Source organism: Schistocerca serialis, chromosome 6 (genome assembly GCF_023864345.2).
Source record: "Schistocerca serialis cubense isolate TAMUIC-IGC-003099 chromosome 6, iqSchSeri2.2, whole genome shotgun sequence".
NCBI lineage: Eukaryota > Metazoa > Arthropoda > Insecta > Orthoptera > Acrididae > Schistocerca > Schistocerca serialis.
Window position 1 is genome coordinate 577,651,086 of NC_064643.1, and position 19,744 is coordinate 577,670,829.

Below are 19,744 nucleotides of genomic sequence, written 5' to 3' on the forward strand. Positions count from 1 at the left end.
TGTCTTGTGTGTGTGTGTGTGTGTGTGTGTTTCTTGTGTGTGTGTGTGTGTGTGTGTGTGTGTCTTGTGTGTGTGTGTGTGTGTGTGTGTGTCTTGTGTGTGTGTGTGTGTGTGTGTGTCTTGTGTGTGTGTGTGTGTGTGTGTGTGTGTGTGTGTGTCTTGTGTGTGTGTGTGTGTGTGTGTGTGTGTGTGTGTGTGTGTGTGTGTGTGTGTTTTGTGTGTGTGTGCCCCGACCAGGACTCGAATCTCTGATCTCCCGCTTACATGGCAGATGCTCGATCCATCTGAGTCACCGAAGGCACAGAAGATGGCGCGACTGCGCCTCCCGCGAGACCCACATTCTCACCTTGTATGTCCACACACTACATTCGTAGTGTCCCACCCCAACACACTCATTACTCGTGGAAGACATTCTTTCCAAGTCCTGTAAGAGTTCGGGGAATATGTGTGCATCCGCACGGAAGAAGGTCATGGCGGGTGTTGCCAGAACTATATACTTATATGGATATGGTGTCTGTTCTTTGCACGACAATGCGCGGGCGCATACAGCGCAAACTGTGGCTGCTCTGTTCGGTCGGAGGGACTGGGAGATCCCCGAACTTAATTCCTTGTGACTTTGATGTGAATCCGAAGATGAAGGAATCACTTCGTGGTATTCGCTTCAGAACTGTTCCAGAGATTAGACAGGCAGTAGACCGCTCCATTCGCACCATCAACAGAACAGGCTCTGCTAACGGTATACTACGCCTTCCACATCGCTGACAACGGATTCTACACAACGTTGGTGACTATTTTGAAGGACCGTAACAGATGCAAACATGTAACTTTTTTGTAGTGGTTGTGAATAGATAGTTCCTACGTACTTGCACGAAAATAAAGTGGGATATCTTATAGGAAGCTTAAGAGCACATCTCCTAGCAAAACAAAGCACACAGGTCTAGTTAATTTGGTTTCTGCGACTTACAATTGTAGCAACTACGTACAGAACAACAAAAATGTATTGCATTGTACTAATAATAATTAGTACGTTCTCGTATTTCACTGATAGATCTATCCTGTACCACGTTTGGCTTTCTTAACTTTTCATCGAGTCTTTTCTTTATCTTAAATTGATAAATTTTTACTACTGCATTATCTATGAAAGTTTATGTATCATCTCGGAAACAGCACTTATTTTACAGTTGTATTGTTTGGTGAGCCTTATAGCTCCCAAAATAAACTAATACCATGTGTAGTGTTCATTCACACTTCCTCCTCTTTCCAAAAATAAATACAATCAGCCTCCAATGATGTTGTTATTGGAGGTATTATAGTCTCTGCTGTCCTACTGAATTTCATTTTTAAGTAGTAGACTTGACTTTACAGTGTACTGTTGCTTTGAAGCGTTCTCCTTACGATATTTTAGGGATTTGTTACTGTAAAACTGACGTATTTTCTATAGTGATTTTATTTTAGTTCAGCAATAATGAGGACTCTAGAACATACACATATGATTCTCTTTTAGGGGGTCGCCGACTCTATTTTTTTCTTAATTGAATCAATTACAAAAAGAATGTTGTTATAACAATGTACTCTTCATGAAGTGGAATTCTCGTCGCCATCCACTCACTCCCTTCCTTTGCAAAAAGCTAACACACTATTTGTGTTTCAGACAAGTTTTACCCAAGGTGAGTCCAGGGTATCTGCGCCCGCTGTTGCCTGACGAGGCCCCACAGAAACCGGAGAAATGGCAGGACGTGATGGCGGACGTCGAACGCATCATCATGCCAGGGGTGAGTCTGCAATAATTTTCTTTCTTAATTACATTAATAATTTTGTTCTTTGTGGATGCGGTAAACACGATACAAACCAATAACTACGAGAAAGAATTACTGACGAACTATTGGAAATATATGACGTCTATGATCCATAGAGCCACCGACATACTACATGGTGTATATACTGACAAAACAACGTTAAATCACGAGCACCAGCATTTGATTTAGCCGCTGTGCGAACTTTAGAGTTTCTACATTTCGCCATACTGAATTAGTCTTTGAATCTGTTTGTCAGTGGCATGCTACATTCTGTAAGAGTCCAACGAGTAGTATTACTTTCTACTATTTTCGGCTCACAAGCGAGCTGCCAACCCACGAAATCCCATAAACGTTCAATGTTCAACATTACTCGTTAAAAGCGTACCATCCCAAACACTGACTTGTGACAACCGGAGGATAGTTCTAATCTTATGGTGCTTCAAGGATGCGACAGAGGACGGCTATCACTTCCGATTCTCTAACTTGAAAGATGCAGCTGTCACTGTCGAGTGTATTAACAATCTGGAATACGAAGTGACTCCTAGAATCCCAATGAGTTGCACAGACTGACACTCCAGGCAGGGGACGGATCTTTTGTCATTTAGATCGAAGTTTCCGTGTCATGGTAGATGAAAAATGGATATGAAGTAATGTTTCCTTAGTTAGTGGGTTCAATTTCTGTTGCAACGTGTTTCTGGGGGGAATTTATTTGACGAATGAACCAAGTGACACCAAGAAGACTTCAGCGGTAGCTACGAGTTGATAATACCACACCCTACTGGCTCCAGAACGTACGGCAGACGAGCTATTGAGAGTCACCAGTGGGAAAGGAAGAACAATGGCAACAAAACCTTATGGGACAGTACTGTTCAGTTGCACCGTTGCAGAAGTACATTTGAAGATCTTGGTTTGTCGTGCTCTTCAAGGCGTCAGGATGGCTCAGTAGCTGTCGTTACCACCGAGCCTTGCCAGTTACCGTCACTCCTAGTGCACATTGTACTGCTGATAGGTCGCAGTCTTCCCAAGCTGTTGACACTAGATGGAAGGCTGCAGTCACAGGAGCTGGTCGCTGCTCATAAGTTGTTGACCATCCTCTGGCCGCCATTACACTCTCGTCAATTCATCATCTACCCAGTCCTGGCCGCTATAAACATTATAACTGCAATCCCATAGAACATGTGTGTCTAGTGCAACTCTGGCAAAAAGCCTCAGGAGAAATTTGCACTGTGAGCAGTAGTTAAATGTTTGTGCTCCTAAGTCATCGTGTAGAAAAGATTTTATCGTGCTGTTTGTGCCAATCTTGCGAGGATCAAAAACCTATTCATACCATCTTCGATGCCTCATTGCCCGATTATCAGGATTTTAGCAACCAACCTGCCGCCCAGCTCAATTAATTGACTGAACCCGTTTAGACAGAAGATATTAAAACTGGGAGAAGAGTTGGACAGTTCGTCTTCCACACTTTCCATATTAGACCACTTGTGATTTGTTACGGATACCATCTATTTCTCGGTCTTCCAGGGTCTCTCTTTCCCATTTGGTATTGAAATCTTTATCTGACGTGGTAGTCTCTCTGGACCTATTCTTCACAGATGTTCACTCCAATTCTTTTTTTCATCCAGTTGCTCTTTCACATTTCAGATTTTCAACTCCTCGAATATTTTCATTTCATATTATCCCTGCTCTTTCACATCCCTTAAATCCTCTAAGAAAGCTCATTTCTAGTGTTTGTCCTTGTTTTTGTTGTCTGTCATTCAGTAACCACGATTCACATCGTTACAATAGGGTTGGCAACGCGATTGTTTTACACAATTTGTCGTGTTTCTTCCAGTGTTTTATGCTTTTCAAGTTCTGTTAGTTGTTCCAAATACAATCCCAAATCTATTGAACTTACTCTGTAGAACTTCGTATTCGTACGATATATTATCCTGAAGACGTTCGAATATTCCACCTACACTATTGTTTTTTCATCAACTGTCTTGGTTCTCACTGCTTTTTTTTCTACAAAATGCCATTGACATAGGTTTAATAGAAGATATTTTCGTATTATATTCTGTGACTATTTTATTAGGTTCGTAAATTGCTTTTTATAAACGGTCATCTCTCGAAAAACATCAATTTAAGGTCATTAGCACGTAAGAGTGATTTTATCTTTACTGAATTGTTTATGTGCAACTATCTGCAGACTGCATGCCAGTGAAAACATTGGACAGTGTAGGGGATAAACTACAGCGTTGGCTTACTCCTTTTATTTACTGTAATTGTATTGGTTATTGTTGTTCCTTTATACAGACATTCGATGACGGATATAAACTGTAAAGAGTAACCTATGCTCCATTATTCTCCATAACTTTTCTCTAACCACATTATCAAAAGTTTTCTCAAAAACTATAAAAACCAATAGCTATAAAAAAACAATAGCTGTCTTTGTTAAATTCTCTGCTGTTCAATAAGCTTCCTTGAAATAAAACGTCAGTAATTTATCGACACTGTAAATCCCACCTGTTCTTCCACTAACAAACATTCTTCTGTTGTTTTCAGTCTTACGTTTAAAATTCTTCCTTGAAATTTACAAGCTGTGTCCCGTAAGCTTATCCTTCTGTAGTTTTCACATAGAAGAAAAAAAAAATCTTACATATCGATGTATTTCTTTTGCTTTCTTCTAATTTATCGTAGATCGCTGGAAGAACGTAAAGTACCTAGCGACTGGAAGAAAGCGCAGGTCGTTCCCATTTTCAAGAAGGGTCATAAATCAGATGCGAATAATTATAGGCCTATTTCGCTTACGTCAATCTGTTGTAGAATAATGGAACATGTTTTGTGTTCTCGTATTATGACGTTCTTAGATAATACAAATCTCCTTCATCATAACCAACATGGATTCCGCAAACAGAGATCATGTGAAACTCAGCTCGCCCTATTTGCCCAAGAAATTCACAGTGCCGTAGACACTGGCGAGCAGATTGATGCCGTATTCCTGGACTTCAGGAAGGCATTTGATACGGTTCCGCACTTACGTTTAGTGAAAAAAATACGAGCTTACGGAATATCGGACCAGGTTTGTGATTGGATTCAGGATTTCCTAGAAGAAAGAACACAACATGTCATTCTTAACGGTTCAAAATCTGCAGATGTAGAGGTAATTTCGGGAGTACCGCAGGGAAGCGTGATAGGACCTTTATTGTTTACAATATACATAAATGACTTAGTTGACAACATCGGTAGCTCCGTGAGGCTATTTGCAGATGACACGGTTGTCTACAAGAAAGTAGCAACATCAGAAGACTCGTACGTACTCCAGGAGGACCTGCAGAGGATTAATGCATGGTGCGACAGCTGGCAGCTTTCCCTAAACGTAGATAAATGTAATATAATGCGCATACATAGGGGCAGAAATCCATTCCAGTACGATTATGCCATAGGTGGTAAATCATTGGAAGCGGTAACGACCGTAAAATATTTAGGAGTTACTATCCGGAGCGATCTGAAGTGGAATGATCACATAAAACAAATAGTGGGAAAAGCAGGCGCCAGGTTGAGATTCATAGGAAGAATTCTAAGAAAATGTGACTCATCGACGAAAGAAGTAGCTTACAAAACGCTTGTTCGTCCGATTCTTGAGTATTGCTCATCAGTATGAGACCCTTACCAGGTTGGATTAATAGAAGAGATAGACATGATCCAGCGAAAAGCAGCGCGATTCGTCATGGGGACATTTAGTCAGCGCGAGAGCGTTACGGAGATGCTGAACAAGCTCCAGTGGCGGACACTTCAAGAAAGGCGTTACGCAATACGGAGAGGTTTATTATCGAAATTACGAGAGAGCACATTCCGGGAAGAGATGGGCAACATATTACTACCGCCCACATATATCTCGCGTAATGATCACAACGAAAAGATCCGAGAAATTAGAGCAAATACGGAGACTTACAAGCAGTCGTTCTTCCCACGCACAATTCGTGAATGGAACAGGGAAGGGGGGATCAGATAGTGGTACAATAAGTACCCTCCGCCACACACCGTAAGGTGGCTCGCGGAGTATAGATGTAGATGTAGATGTAGAATTTCGTGGTAAATCTCTTTTTCAGCACGTGTTAAACAGGCGTAACAGTTTACAGTGCAGTAACAATCAAAGGCATTTAATTAATTTTTCATTAATTTCATCTAAACGTTTTGGTTTTCGATTTTTAAGGTCTTCAAGGCTGCAGTAAGTTCTTTCATTATGGTGTCACCTAGGCCTTTTACTTATATTTCTGGATATTATTCCTTTCTTCTCTTCTATGTTAGCATTACACTACAGGTTTTTATAGTATTTGATCTACCCTCCTTTCGCAATATTATTTAGACAAGTTGTATTCTTTTGTTTTATTTGACATTTTCAAAGCCTTATACTATGTGCTGATGACCACGAATATCATATTCCATGTTACTAACGTATCTGTCCCAGGCTTGCTGGTGGGCTCTCTGCGCTGTTCCTTTCGTGTAATTACTTTTATTTTCACAGATTCATTTTCCTGGGTAGGCTTCGAAATGCATTTTTATGGACGGATAAAAAATGAGGTTGTTACAAAGGATGAATAAGAACAGATGAATATTGGAAACAAAAGAGAGAAAACTGGCTAAATGAGAAGGGACTGTAATAAGTAATGTTGACTAGGAAGAGGACGAGAGACAGAAGCATCTACCAGCTAATTGACGTCATCAAAAGAAATACATACGAAGACGATGGCAGAATACCGGGATTATTGGAGAATGCTGAACCATTGAAGGACCTGCCCCATTGGCCAGATGATCATCATGTAACATAAACTAATCCCATAAAATTATTTTTCCTAAATTCATTTCTTTAAATTCAGTTCTCAATGTGTATTTTTATTAAACCTTTATTGCAGACATAATTATTTGGCGCCCAGAACATGGGCCAAGATGTGACCAGCTTTAAAGCATAATTAGGTTAACGCAACTGAAGATCCGGTGTGTGTCTGTTGTGCAGGTCACGCACTGGCAGTCGCCGCGGTTCCACGCATACTTCCCCACGGCCAACTCGTACCCCGCCATCGTTGCAGACATGCTGTGCGGAGCCATCGCATGCATCGGCTTCTCATGGGTAAGTCGCCTGGGGACTTCGTGTCAGTATCTGCACGGAACAAGTTCCTGGTCTTGAAATATGATACTGATATTGCTAGGAATAAAAGAAACACATTCTTTTAATTACCGCAGAAGAGTGAAACCTTTAAAGTAGTGCATTCCCGTTATAAACAGCAAAACACTTTTCCAGTAAACAGATAATTTCAGTTGTAGTGATTTTTATTTTATTTATTTTTTCATTTATTTTTGTTATTTTTAACTTAGTCTCAAAAATGAAACACACCAAATTCAACTGAGTCCGAAAAAGTCACAGATAAGAGTAGTTTTCAGACTTTTATCTAACTGAGTAATGTTGAATTTCAAAAACACTCATCATTTTTCTTTTACTTTGGCTGAGACTAGAGGGGAAACACTGCCAACTTAAAAACCTTCCAATTTACGTAATACTGAGCTCCAAAGGCAACAGATATCAACGACTCCAGTAGGATAACTGCATTACAAATATTTCATTCTAAGACTGTAATATGTTGCTGTTTAAGTTCATGGTTCGTCGAGAACTCTGCTTCCAAAAAAATGGAATTCGTTTGGGTTGTCTCAGAGAACCACTACTGTTCCTACCAAGGCAGAAAGGTAATATGTCGTCAATCTTGATGCCGTCAGATACTGAGCACTAGCTGATGTGGATGTGGATGGAAAACGTCCAGAAATTTTAGAAATAACCCACCATTTGCCTGAAGTCAGCTACGGGAACAACGAAAAACCTAAAACGGTATTCAGTGGTGTTAGAAAAATAGCTTTCTGCTTAATGTAAGTATAGTGCCATAACTATTGCGCCACAACACACGATTCCTGTTGTCATTCAGTGCGAACAGGGCAATTTGGATTCTGCTCTGAGGAGCAGAGGTGATGTGATGGGCCATAAAACCTAATGCACTGTCGAAATGTGTTTCCAGTTCGTTAACTAGATGCTCCAGTATTTTCGTTCCCAGATTTATTGGAAGATAGAAAGTCCCGTACTTCGAATTACGTTCTAAATCAGAGATTCTGAATCTCTTTCAAAAGTAGACCCTTTCCAATTGTTCTGAAATGCCAGATCCCTTGAAAAGTAGTTCTCTAACAATTCACATTTGTAAACTAGATGCCAAGGCTGAGTACTTTTAAAGTATTCATGATAATGCTGTTATACAGGGTGACCCAAAAGTCCGTTAACATTTGAAAACGCACTGATTCACGGAATAATATAGGTAACGAGATAAATATGACATTGGGTTTTATTGAAACAAAAAACGAGCACAGGAACTGGCAAATGATGGCGCTGGACAGCAACAAGTCAGTGGCCCCGCATGAGAATCGTGTATAAAACGAGCAGCAGTGAGAGAGGCAATCCCACCATCCCTAACTTAGCTGATATGCATGCGCTGGAGGGTATGAATTTTATGCAGGATGGCTCTCAACCCCATACTGCTACAAGTGTGAAAGATGTGTTGCGTACATCGTTTGGATCACGTGATGAGCTGCGGCGTCCCTCATTCTTGGCCTCCCCAAGTCCCCAAACCTCAAGCCGTGTGGTTAGTGGTTGTGGGGTTACCTAAAGTCGCAAGTCTACCGTGATCGTCCAACCTGCTTATGGATGCTTAAAGACAACACACCTTACCTTCTGACAACGCTGAACTGCGCAGCTCACAGAATTGTCCTTCGACTACAGGCATTGTTGACGAATGACGGCGGACATGTTGAGCAGTTGTTACAAAGAACATCGTCTTTGCTAAAAATCAATTATTATGATAACTGTTGATTTTGTATCGTATGAAGCCACATCTGTTGGTTATTTTGTGCGCTTCTTTGGTTTCAGTAAAACCTTACGTCATTTCAAACATGTGTGTCAATTTTCAACCCTCTACCTACATTATTCCTTGAATTATTGAATTTTCGAATGTTAACGGACTTTCGGGTCACCTTGTTTATTACGTCTACATCCACATTTACGTACATACTTCGCAAGCTGCCATACACTGGATGTCGGAGGGTACCAAATCCATTACTAGTCATTCCCTTTCTTGTTCCACTCCAAAAGGAGTGAGGGGAGAAAAGAGTCTAGATTCCTCCATGCGAGCCCTAATTTCTCTCCTCCTCCTCCTCCTCCTCCTCCTCCTCTTTGCACTCCCTCAGAGAGAGAAGTACATTGCCTTCAGCAGAATCATTCTGCAGTCAGCCAAAAATGCCAGTTATCTAAATCTTCTCATAGTGTTTCATGGAAAGGACATCTTCCCCACCAGGGATTTCTATTTGAGTTCACGAACCGTATCCCTAATACTAGCGTTCTGATCGAACAAATCTAGTAGCCCACCGATGAATTGCTTGGATGTCTACCTTCAATCCCACCTTTTTGGAGGGAGGGAGGGGAGGAGGAGGATCCCAATATTGCAGACATTGGTGCGCAACTCTAGAATGGGTCGCACTAGTGTTCTGACCGCGTTCTCTTTGTTAGCTAAGCTACAGTTCCCCAGTATTATTCAATAAACCGTTGCTGATCGTTCGCCTTCTGCTATCAATCAACGTTCTCGTTTCATTTCATAGCGCTTTCAACGATAATCTTACATATTTAATCGACGTGGCTGTGTCAAGTAGCACATAACCAACACTATATTCAAACGCTACAGGATTGGTTCTTCTACTCATCTGCTTTAGTACACATTTTTCAACATTTAGAGTAAGTTACCATTCATAACAATAAATGGAAATACTAAGTCATCCTGTATCCTCAGACAGCCACTCAACTCGGGCACATTTCCGTACTACAGCGTCATCACAAAGCATTCACAGGTTGCTCCTAATCCAGTATGTCTGATAGTCTATTCATATACAAGATGTTCCTAAACTATTCGTTCAAATTAATACGTAGATGGGAAACATCAAAACTAATATATTTCGACAAGGAACATACGGTCTCTGAAGTCAACCTGTAATTTTAGGGAATATTTTGCTAGTGGTGTTGATATAAGCTGTTGTGTCGGTGTCGCCGACTGGGGATGAGTAGTCATTTAAAACTACTTAGTGTACTTGTACTGGTTGGTTGTACCTCTGGACGTTAGACAAAGGATGTACTTTCAGCACCATGGGGCACCAGCCCATTTCAGCACTGTTGTGAGGAATCATCTGAGAGCTACCTTCAGGAATTGGTTCAAAAATGGTTCAAATGGCTCTGAGCACTTTGGGACTTAACTTCTGTGGTCATCAGTCCCCTAGAACTTAGAACTACTTAAACCTAACTAACCTAAGGACATCACACACATCCATGCCCGAGGCAGGATTCGAACCTGCGACCGTAGCGGTCACACGGTTCCAGACTGAAGCGCCTTTAACCGCACGGCCACACCGGCCGGCAGGAATTGCTGTATCGGCCGATGTTGGCCTATGGGCTGGCTACCCAGATCACCTGACCTCACGTGTCTGGGTTTTTTTCTCTAGGGTTATATGAAGCAGCTGGTGATGGAACCGCTGTGGAAACAAGACCTCGTCGCTAGAATTGGCGTCGCTGCTGGTTCCATTAAGGAACATGAAAGGAATCGTTTAACAGACACGACAATAAATGGTCCAACGATGTACTGCGTGCATACAGGCCATGAGTAGCGGGAACAGTTCCTGTGAATTCCATTGCTATAATTAGTATGCTAAACTAACTTCCTTGTAAAACGTCCCTAGCGTCAGAAATTGTTGTCAGGGCCCATATTTAGCATAACTAGATGTTTCGATGTTCTCTAGGTCCTATATCAATTTGAACGTCCGAATAGCTTCGGGGCACACGATTTCTTAAACGCGAAATTTAAAACCTCGTCTTACCTTTTGCTCTCTTCTATTACCACTCCGGACTTGCCGACGAGTGACTGAATAAAAGCCTTCTGCCCCGCTAGCGATTTTGCGTTTGGCCAGAATTTCCTCTCTAAGGAAAAGTGTACAGGAATGTGAGGTGGAACAGTAGGGATAACTAGTCTTCACTTTGTAAGAAATGTATGAAATTGCGTCCATCATTTTATAAAAGGATTCAGGATCGTTAGAACTGCAGGAGAGACCATAAAATTGAAAAAGAAATTTTAAAGAACTGGAGACTTCATGTTACAACACTTCATTCGCATCGACTGGAAGCGTATCAGTAACCAAAGTGTTTTCAGTAAAGTTCTGGAAAGTATTCGTGGTAACGATGTGAGTCGTAAAAAGATTGTAGACTATGTCTAGTAACGCGAGTTGATGTTAAGGTTCGTATCTCCGTAGATACAAGGAAACTGTGGAGACTGGAAAATCGTTGGCATTTAAAATGCCACTCATATACTCATAATTTATCGTAGCTGCAATTTTGTCTTACACTTCAATATTTTTTCTTTCTCTCGTCGCAGCTGCAGTTTTAACACAGTTAAACGTTGGAACATGACCAGCGAATAAGAGAGATTTAGGAATCGGATGCAGACCAGAGGTCATGCAGGTAATTATTTCTGAAAGGGAGATTTTTATCTCGTCCCTCAACAAGAAGAAAGAAAGCAGTAGCGCTTAACATTCTGTAACTTTCGAGCTTCGAAATGCCGTAATACTTAGATTTTTTTTGTTCTCTGCTTATCCAAAGCCGTTCATATAAATTTATATTTACAGTCGAGTTTACAGTACTTCATTTAGCGTTTTTTCATAATTTTTCTGACTTTCTCTTAGCTACGAGAGCAAAGTCTGTTGCAGACTGATGTCAATAGAAGCAAAACCTACGAAAGGACGATAAGATATGCAAGAAACGTCACTCCGTCAAAAATGTAGACTTAACAGATAGTTCGTTCATACTAACCCAAAGTAAACATCTGAATACTTTTGCTCAAAAGATATCCGTGTATACAACTACCGATGTATAATTATTTCAAAGTGCAGTGACAGACTTCTTGCAAAACTAATACAGACCCCAGTAGACATCCATGTTAAGAACAGCTGTTCCAGGCATTTGACTTCAACAAATTTAATGGGCGAACTTCAGGTTTCCTCTTATTAGTAAAGCGGCAAGATTGAAATCAGCCAGCTAATTTGAGGGAGAGTTGCATATCAACCGTGTAGGCACATTCATAAAACATTGCAGTGCCTCTATTGTTAAGAACAACGATGTAATGTTCCTTCGGGGATGCATGTGTGTCTGAAGGAACAGGCACTGTGGCGATTACAGCCGTTATGAAATACGCGCAACATATTCGCAGTTGCAAATACGAACAACCATAAGCCGCACAGGCAAATGACAATGGAAAATTTGTGCCGGGCCGGGACTCGAATCCAAATTTCCCGCTTTACAAGAGCGGTCGCCTAATAGCTTTGGCTATCCGTGGACGACTCACGGCACGAACGACGGCATACGTAAGTTTGGGTCTGGACCGGATAAATACAATGTTGCAGAGCTCATGTTGTTCAGAAGAATGATGCAACATTGCTTCGGAGAAGCATGCATACCAGTATCGATATTGGTCACAAGCAACTGTAAATGCCATTTTTGGCTGCCTCTCCGGTCACGCAGGAAGGCCCAGATATCAAGGCATGGCATGTGGTAACCCTACTCGATTAAGTCTTGTAACATGCGGCTCGGCAGTATTCTGGCTCTGGCAATGGAATTTCTAAGGCGGCACACAGGTCTGCCTAGCTACCTATTGTAATGGCTGTTAGAGACTTTGGTGAGATAACAAAGGAGTTAGCTATAGTGAAAGGTAGGTAATGTACAATATATACAGTAATGGATGACTATGAAGGAAGTATTCAGTTAAAAAGGTTTGAAGACAAGGATGCAGTTTTTCTCCCCTACACATATAGGAGAAGCAAGTACAGAAAACAAGATTCAGGATTGAGATTAAAATTCAGGATGAAACGGTACCAGTGACAAGATTCGCTGATGAAATTGCTATTCTGAGTAAAAGCAAGGAAGAATTTAGAGGGGTACTGAATGGAATCGACACTATACTGAGCATAGAATGTGGCTTGAAAGTAAACCGAACGAGGAGGTAGGTAATGAGGAGTATCAGAAACGTGATTTGTATTTTATATGACATCAAACTGGGAGATCACGAAGTAAGCAAATGAAGGAGTTCCGCTACCTTGGAAGGAAAAGGACGAAACAAGGAAGACATAAAAAGCAGACTAGCACGGATAATGTGGGTCTTCCTGGCAAGATAAGTGTTCTAGTAGCAAACATAGGCCTCAGTTTGAGGAACAGAATTTCTGACAATGTTCGTTTGGAGCACAACAATGTGTGGAAGCGACCACGGACTGTGGCACAACTGGAACATAAGAGAATAGAAGTGTTTGAGATGTGGTGCTATAGAAGGATGTAGAAAATTAGATGGACTGATAAGAAATAAGGTGGTTCTCCGTAGAATCAGAGAGGAAAAAATATGTGGAAAACACTGACGGAATGAGGTGATATGTGTTAAGACGTCAGAATAACTGCCATGGCACTAGAGGCGCCTGTATAGGGTAAAAACTGTAGTGGAATACACTGATAAGCCAGAACATTATGACCACTGCCCACCGGGGCGTTGGACTCCGCCTTGTAACATTGTGGTCGCTTGACGCGGTAACTGAAGTATATAAGCGGACCAGACACTGATGGGGGGATCACCTTAGCGCAGATATGAGCTGCAAATGGGGAAGTCAATTGAGATAAGCGACTTCGACAAATGGCAGATTATTATTACGCAGAGCCTATGAACGAGTGTCTTGAAAACGGCGAAGCTGATCGAATGGTCACGTGCTACTGTTATGAGGCACTGAAACTACCACCAGGAGTTCGGAGGCTTGCCTGCTCTGTAAAGTAGGCATCTCTGTTGAAACCACAATTCTGGTGCATGCACAAATGTTTCGGGGTACAACGCTTAGCGTACATTGCTGAACATGGAGCTCTGCACCAGACCGTGTCTACGTAGTCACATATTGACCCAACGACATCATTGCGGTGGACTTGGGACCATCAGGTTTCGACCGTAACAGTCATTAAAGGAACTGAATGAGCTGTAACGTGTAACACCTCTGCCTGTATCGGTTTCGCACGTGTAACACTTAGTATCTACGGCCAGTGGCGTAGTGATAATAAGTTATATAAAAAACTGTTCTCGTGAACCAGTCTACAACAATCCTAACAGTAGTTCATGAAACTAGCCTTCACACGGACAGAAAATCGTGGCGACGGACTTTAAATTGGTAATATGTGTTGATGTCCCTTCTGATCTAAACGTTGGCTCGCTGTTTACTGTCAGTCAGGTTTTTTGCGGTACTCTTCAGTTCTTTATAAGTGTCGTCTTCTCATGAAGAGAGAAGACAGCAGTTCAAAATAATGGTATTTTCAGTCGCTTTCACTTTTCGATAATGCTACTTTTGAGATTCTTATTTATTGTTATTGGGAGGGAGATACGATTATATCTTAATAAATCCTTCTTGACAAGTACCTGTAACGTAAAAGGCATGCCTATTAACTAACGAGCAAGAACATACCCAGGATCTGAGCTTGTGTGTGTGTGTGTGTGTGTGTGTGTGTGTGTGTGTGTGTGTGTGTGTGTGTGTAGATAGGTGGTATGAACTAATACGTCTGCCTGTGTAGTGGGGTAGGGTACGCGTTTCTTGCACTTGATAAAGAGGTGCTGGTGATAAGTTATAATTCCAGCGACAAGGACATAGGGTTTTCCAAGTTGAGATCACTGCAGCTACGACCTCGGAATTCGGTATCAGCACTTGAACGGAAGAAGAGCCTGGGGTCTTCTGCACTGCTAAACGTCGACGTAAGTATGATAAGCTTTAGATATGTGATGTACAGTCATCGGTATTGGATTTATCAGATCCTGCTGCGTGACCTCTCCCCGGATTCGGTGAAGCCCAGTTTATTAAGCATGCCGAGGCACGGACTATATTCGGGCATCTATACACCGAACATAATTTTAACAGAAGACTGGTAGTATGTAGTAGTCCCGAAGTATTGCTTAAGATACTTTCGTAAATCAGCTGTTGTTGTCCAGCTGACACACACACACACACACACACACACACACACACACACACACCAGCAAGTCATCGACTATAGCGGATCTATGTGAAATACACTGACCAATACAATTATGCTATTACTCGAAATACATGTTGATCTCCTTTGTAAAATATTGTCCGTATCACTTTGGGGTACTATCGTTAAGTATTGAAACACGAAGACGAGGAAGGTCGTTCCCCTTACACTGTCCGAACAATTAGCCGCGTGACTAAACGAGGAAATATGAAATGCAGCTTCAAGAGTCGTTTGCATTCAGTGGTACCATTCTCTTCGATGCTAGTGGCGGTGGTGCAATGATTTACATGTCTCATTTAGCTGAATCTATGATACGCCAAACCACTGTTACGATCAGACGCTGGTTGGTCACAGTGCGACGCAGTAAATGCAATGGACTGTCTCAAAGAGTAATTTCACGGCTATAGAGTCGCTTCTAGACTAAGGGAAGTATTCGAAGAACGTCAGGACAAGGTCGTGCTCGAAAAACTTCCTCACAGCCCATCGAAACAGGCGGCAAAATCCAGGTAGAAAACGGACGCAAGCGCTCCTAGCAGCAACAGGACGGAAAGTATCAGCCCAAACTGTCCACAGCCACTGTTGTGAAGGTTACCTCCGTGCACGTGCTATTAGCAACACGACACAGTAAAGGCTCAGGCTCCTTACAAAATAAATTACGTGTAGAGAGAGAGAGAGCGCGCGCGCAGAGAATGTTAAATAGACATTTGCGGGTGAAACATTCCTATATCACCTTAATGGATCAATGCAAAATTAAGCATTCTGGAGTGTACGGACCTGAAGTTAAAACCAAAAATGGCCTTTTTTAAGACTCTAAAATCCTTGTTCCTTTCTTTGGCTTACAGTACGCTGTTAGCATTAAATTCGTTTGTTTTTATCGACGACAGAATTAGTCTGGACATTGTTTCGTCGTTGCACAACATACTACATAGCGAGATGGTGAGATGAGTACCGTAGTTAATGTGCTCGACATAATCCTACTCATAATATCTGGGAATCACTGGAAGAACTACTGCGGCTTGACAACGTCCCACGATTGCTAGAGCTAGAGAAATTTCTGGTCTCAGACCTTGAAATACGCGAAACAGCCCACATCCTTCAACAATGGAAGGTGGCACCGACGATACAACCCGGACAATATCTTTGTTAGTGACAAAATAACTGGCAAGAAATCAGAGACTGTGGGGAAAAGCGATACCAAGGGCCCAACACAGACCAATCACTTGCATAGTCAGTGCGGCTGGCAGACCCGAAGTAGTTGTCTTTTAAAGACGTTTTTATTTTAAAAAAGCAAAATAGCAGGGTTTTGCAGAAGAATTGGACCGAGGAATCATGCTGTTGGAACCACGTATCATTTCTTACGTGAATTTGGTTCTCCTTGAAGAAAAAAAAGTACAGAAAGTACACATCCAAGGGCTGTAGGCCTGAATACATTGCCGGCCAATGAGAGCAGTATCAATCGATGTAAAACGACGATCCTTTCTCGGAAAGGGCTACTCAAGCAGGCGAAGCACAAGTAGTATCAACAGCGCGAACGGAAAGATGGTCCAAACCGGTGATGAATCTCGAGATGAAGCAAAACGGCCGGCGAGTGTGAAAGTCAGTAAAAACTCACTGCAACGATCCTACTGCTCCGTCACCTGATCTCACTGGAGTAACTCCCGACAGGTCAGTTCTGCGTCTTCTATTAAATGGAAAAATACCATTTAATTTAAATAGAGTGAAAATCCAACGTGATTAATGAGTAACGAAGTGGATGCCCACGCCATACCATTCAGTATTGAAGGGCTAGGAACAACGATCCTCCAAATGAAGATGTATAAAGTTGCTGGTTTGGATGACATCCGCACTGAACAAATAAAGCTGCAACCCTAAAATGGATTGTTCAGTTAATGAATAGTTATATCACTACCATGCACTTACCGAAATTCTGGAAGAATTTAGCCGTGCTAAAATCAGGGAAAGAGCGCACAGATCCACAAAACTTCAGGCCTGTGTTACTTCAGTGCCATCTCTACAAGGCACTTGAAAGGATGGTTCTTGCCAGAATTTTTGGTACAATAGAGACCAAACTCGTACCACAGCAAGCAGGACTTTTGCCTGGTAGATCTCGCTCTCGCCAAATACTCAATTTTACCCATCACATGGAGGACGGCTTCGAACGAAAGCAGATAACTGGAGTCGCTTTTACAGATGTCTCGGCTGGCTATGATAGTCAACTATCAACGGCTGGTGGTTAAATTTTATGACTAGCGACTTCCGAATGACAAAGTTAGTGGAGTTTCGCAGAACATCTTGTCATGCCCACCACTTACAAAACTGGCAAGAAACCTAAAATAACGTTATTGTGTTTTTGTACCAACGCTCACTACTCTCCAGTTTTAAACACTCTGAGTTTGTCGTCTATTTTCTGTATGGAGGGGGGGGGGGGGGGTAATAAAAAAATTCTTAGCTAACAATGGTTCTCAGTGGGCAGAGACTTGAACAGTATGCTTTCCTCAGTACCGTGGGATTGAATGGACCTTCTTTTCTTATTCTACTTTGCGGGACGCGCGCTCAGTGTTTCTTTATGTAATTACTGTACATCCGATGTAGGAAACGCTAGGCTGCCCGCACTTTAGTCACAACGCCGAATTGTATCAGACGCAGTGGCCCGTTAGTGGGACACGTCCTTTCACTGCCCGATTTCGCTCTCCTTTCGCTCACTGCCAGTTTTCACCTTCATCTTGCGAATGTTGGCGAGCAGACACGGAACTGGGAATGTGGCGATATTGGTCAAGGCTTAGTGTCTTAAAGTCGCCAGCTTGTTGGCTGACTGCCAGTGCAAAGAGAGCTACAACGGTATGCGGTGCGGTCTTAATCGTGCCCCTAACATTTACACCAATGAGTCCTGCTGCGTTATTCAGCTGCCCGCGGGCCGTTGCTGGTAATTTTGCTTGGAACATGAAATGCTACTCGGTAAATTTTAACGAGCCGTATTTTCAGTGCAAAATATATAGTAAACCTGCGATTCTTCCGCTTCTCCCGGCGCAGTTCATGACAAAATACACTGGTTTGCCAAACATAAGGACGAAAGTAATTTCTGTGTGATGTGTCACTGCCAAGTAACAAAGCTCGATGAAAAATGGACAATACATAAAAAGAGGTAACTGAGAGAAATATGCAATGAGCCGAAAGGAAATGATATACAAACTACGTGGCAGATTCCGACTCTGTGCCGGACCGAGACTCGAACTCTGGTCCTTTGCGTTTCGCGGGCGAGTGCTCCACCAAATGAGCTACCCATTCACGACCCGTCCTCGAAGCTTTACTTCCGCCGGTACCTCGCCTGCTAACCTCCAAACGTCACAGAAGTTCTCCTGAGAAATTTGGCTGACTAGCCATATTGGAAGGAAGGATACCTCAGAAACACGGCTTAACCACAATCTGGGGGAAGTTTCCACAACGGAATTTCCACTCTGCAGCGGAGTATGCGCTGGAAGGTAAGAGATAAGGTGCTGGCGGAAGTAAAGGGGGTGAGGATCGGTTGTGAGTCGTGCTTGGGTAGCTCATTTGGTAGAGCATTTGCCCGATAAAGGCAATGGTCCCGAGTTCGAGTCTTGGTCTGGCACACAGCTTTAAGCTGCCAGGAAGTTTCATATCAGCGTGTACTCTGTTGCAGAGTAAAAGTGTCGTTCTAGAAATGACATTTTGATTAAAAAATAATGACACTGAAGTAACTGTGATTCATGATGGTTTCCTGGGCAACGGCCGTGCCGCAGTGGATACACCGGTTTCCGTGAGATCACCGAAGTTAAGCGCTGTTTGGCGTGGCCATGCGCTGTTGCCATTTTTCGGGGTGCACTCAGCCTCGTGATGCCAATTGAGGAGTTACTCGACCTAGTAGTAGCGGCGTCGGTCAAGAATACCGTCATAACGACCGGGAGAACGGTGTGCTGACCCCACGCCCCTCCTATCCGCATCCTCCTTGAGAATGACACGGCGGTCGGATTGTCCCGGTAGGCCACTCGTGGCCTGAAGACGGGGCATTACAAATGGCAGGACATGGTTCTTAATATGGCGTGTGATAACCACAGATGGCAATGGATGCTCTCCAACGTGCTACCATGCTGGTCACAAGGTCGGTAATGGCTTCCTGTGATAGGGCAATCCAGCCCTCCACCAGTGCGGTGGTCGTTGGGCGTGTGGACATGCTACAGTATGATGCTGCTGCTGCGTGTGAGGCGAATGGAGCTATAGCACACGAAATGAGAATAGCCTAAAATACAACATAAGACCACCTACGCTCCCTTGAACTCTTCTTACATGTACATGACTTCATCGTACAGTACAATGGAGCAAGCGAGTGAAGGCAGACCATTAGAAGCAATGACACCTGATACCATTACAAACAATGATACCTGATCTGGACAGCCACTAAGAGGCAAGTCCAGGAAAGAAGACTGGCGGATCATGGAAATAGTTACTGCATGAGCTGGTTGTTCTGTAACATACTAAAAGCTTTTCCCAACGCATCCTACCTGGTAGGGGGAACGGGCTGGTCAGTCCATTCGCCGAACAACCTCTCGTTGAAAGAGCTCCTCCAACTGCATCCTTTGATGCAGGCGCACATTGTGATCCACAAAATGAAGTTAGGGCTAAATGTACGCCTGAAAAGACGCAAATGGCGAAAGAGTGCAGTGTGTCAATAACGTTGATCGTCCAAATATTTGGAAGTTGGTATGCCCATGCGACATTATGCCTCCCCACATCATAACATTTGGACCACCAAAACAATCACGTATGACAGTATTCATGCGTGCAT

The 19,744-nt window shown here is 42.7% G+C and overlaps 1 protein-coding gene across 2 annotated transcripts in view; it reads left to right on the forward strand.

Moving 5' to 3' along the window:
* Positions 1-19,744, forward strand: part of LOC126485107 (aromatic-L-amino-acid decarboxylase) — a 217,293-nt gene that overhangs the window by 96,013 nt on the left and 101,536 nt on the right. For both annotated transcript variants that reach the window (XM_050108733.1, XM_050108734.1), the window contains exons 3-4: positions 1,652-1,772; positions 6,790-6,903. In XM_050108733.1, coding sequence (XP_049964690.1) covers positions 1,652-1,772; positions 6,790-6,903 — 235 coding nt within the window. The remainder of the gene's footprint in view (positions 1-1,651; positions 1,773-6,789; positions 6,904-19,744) is intronic.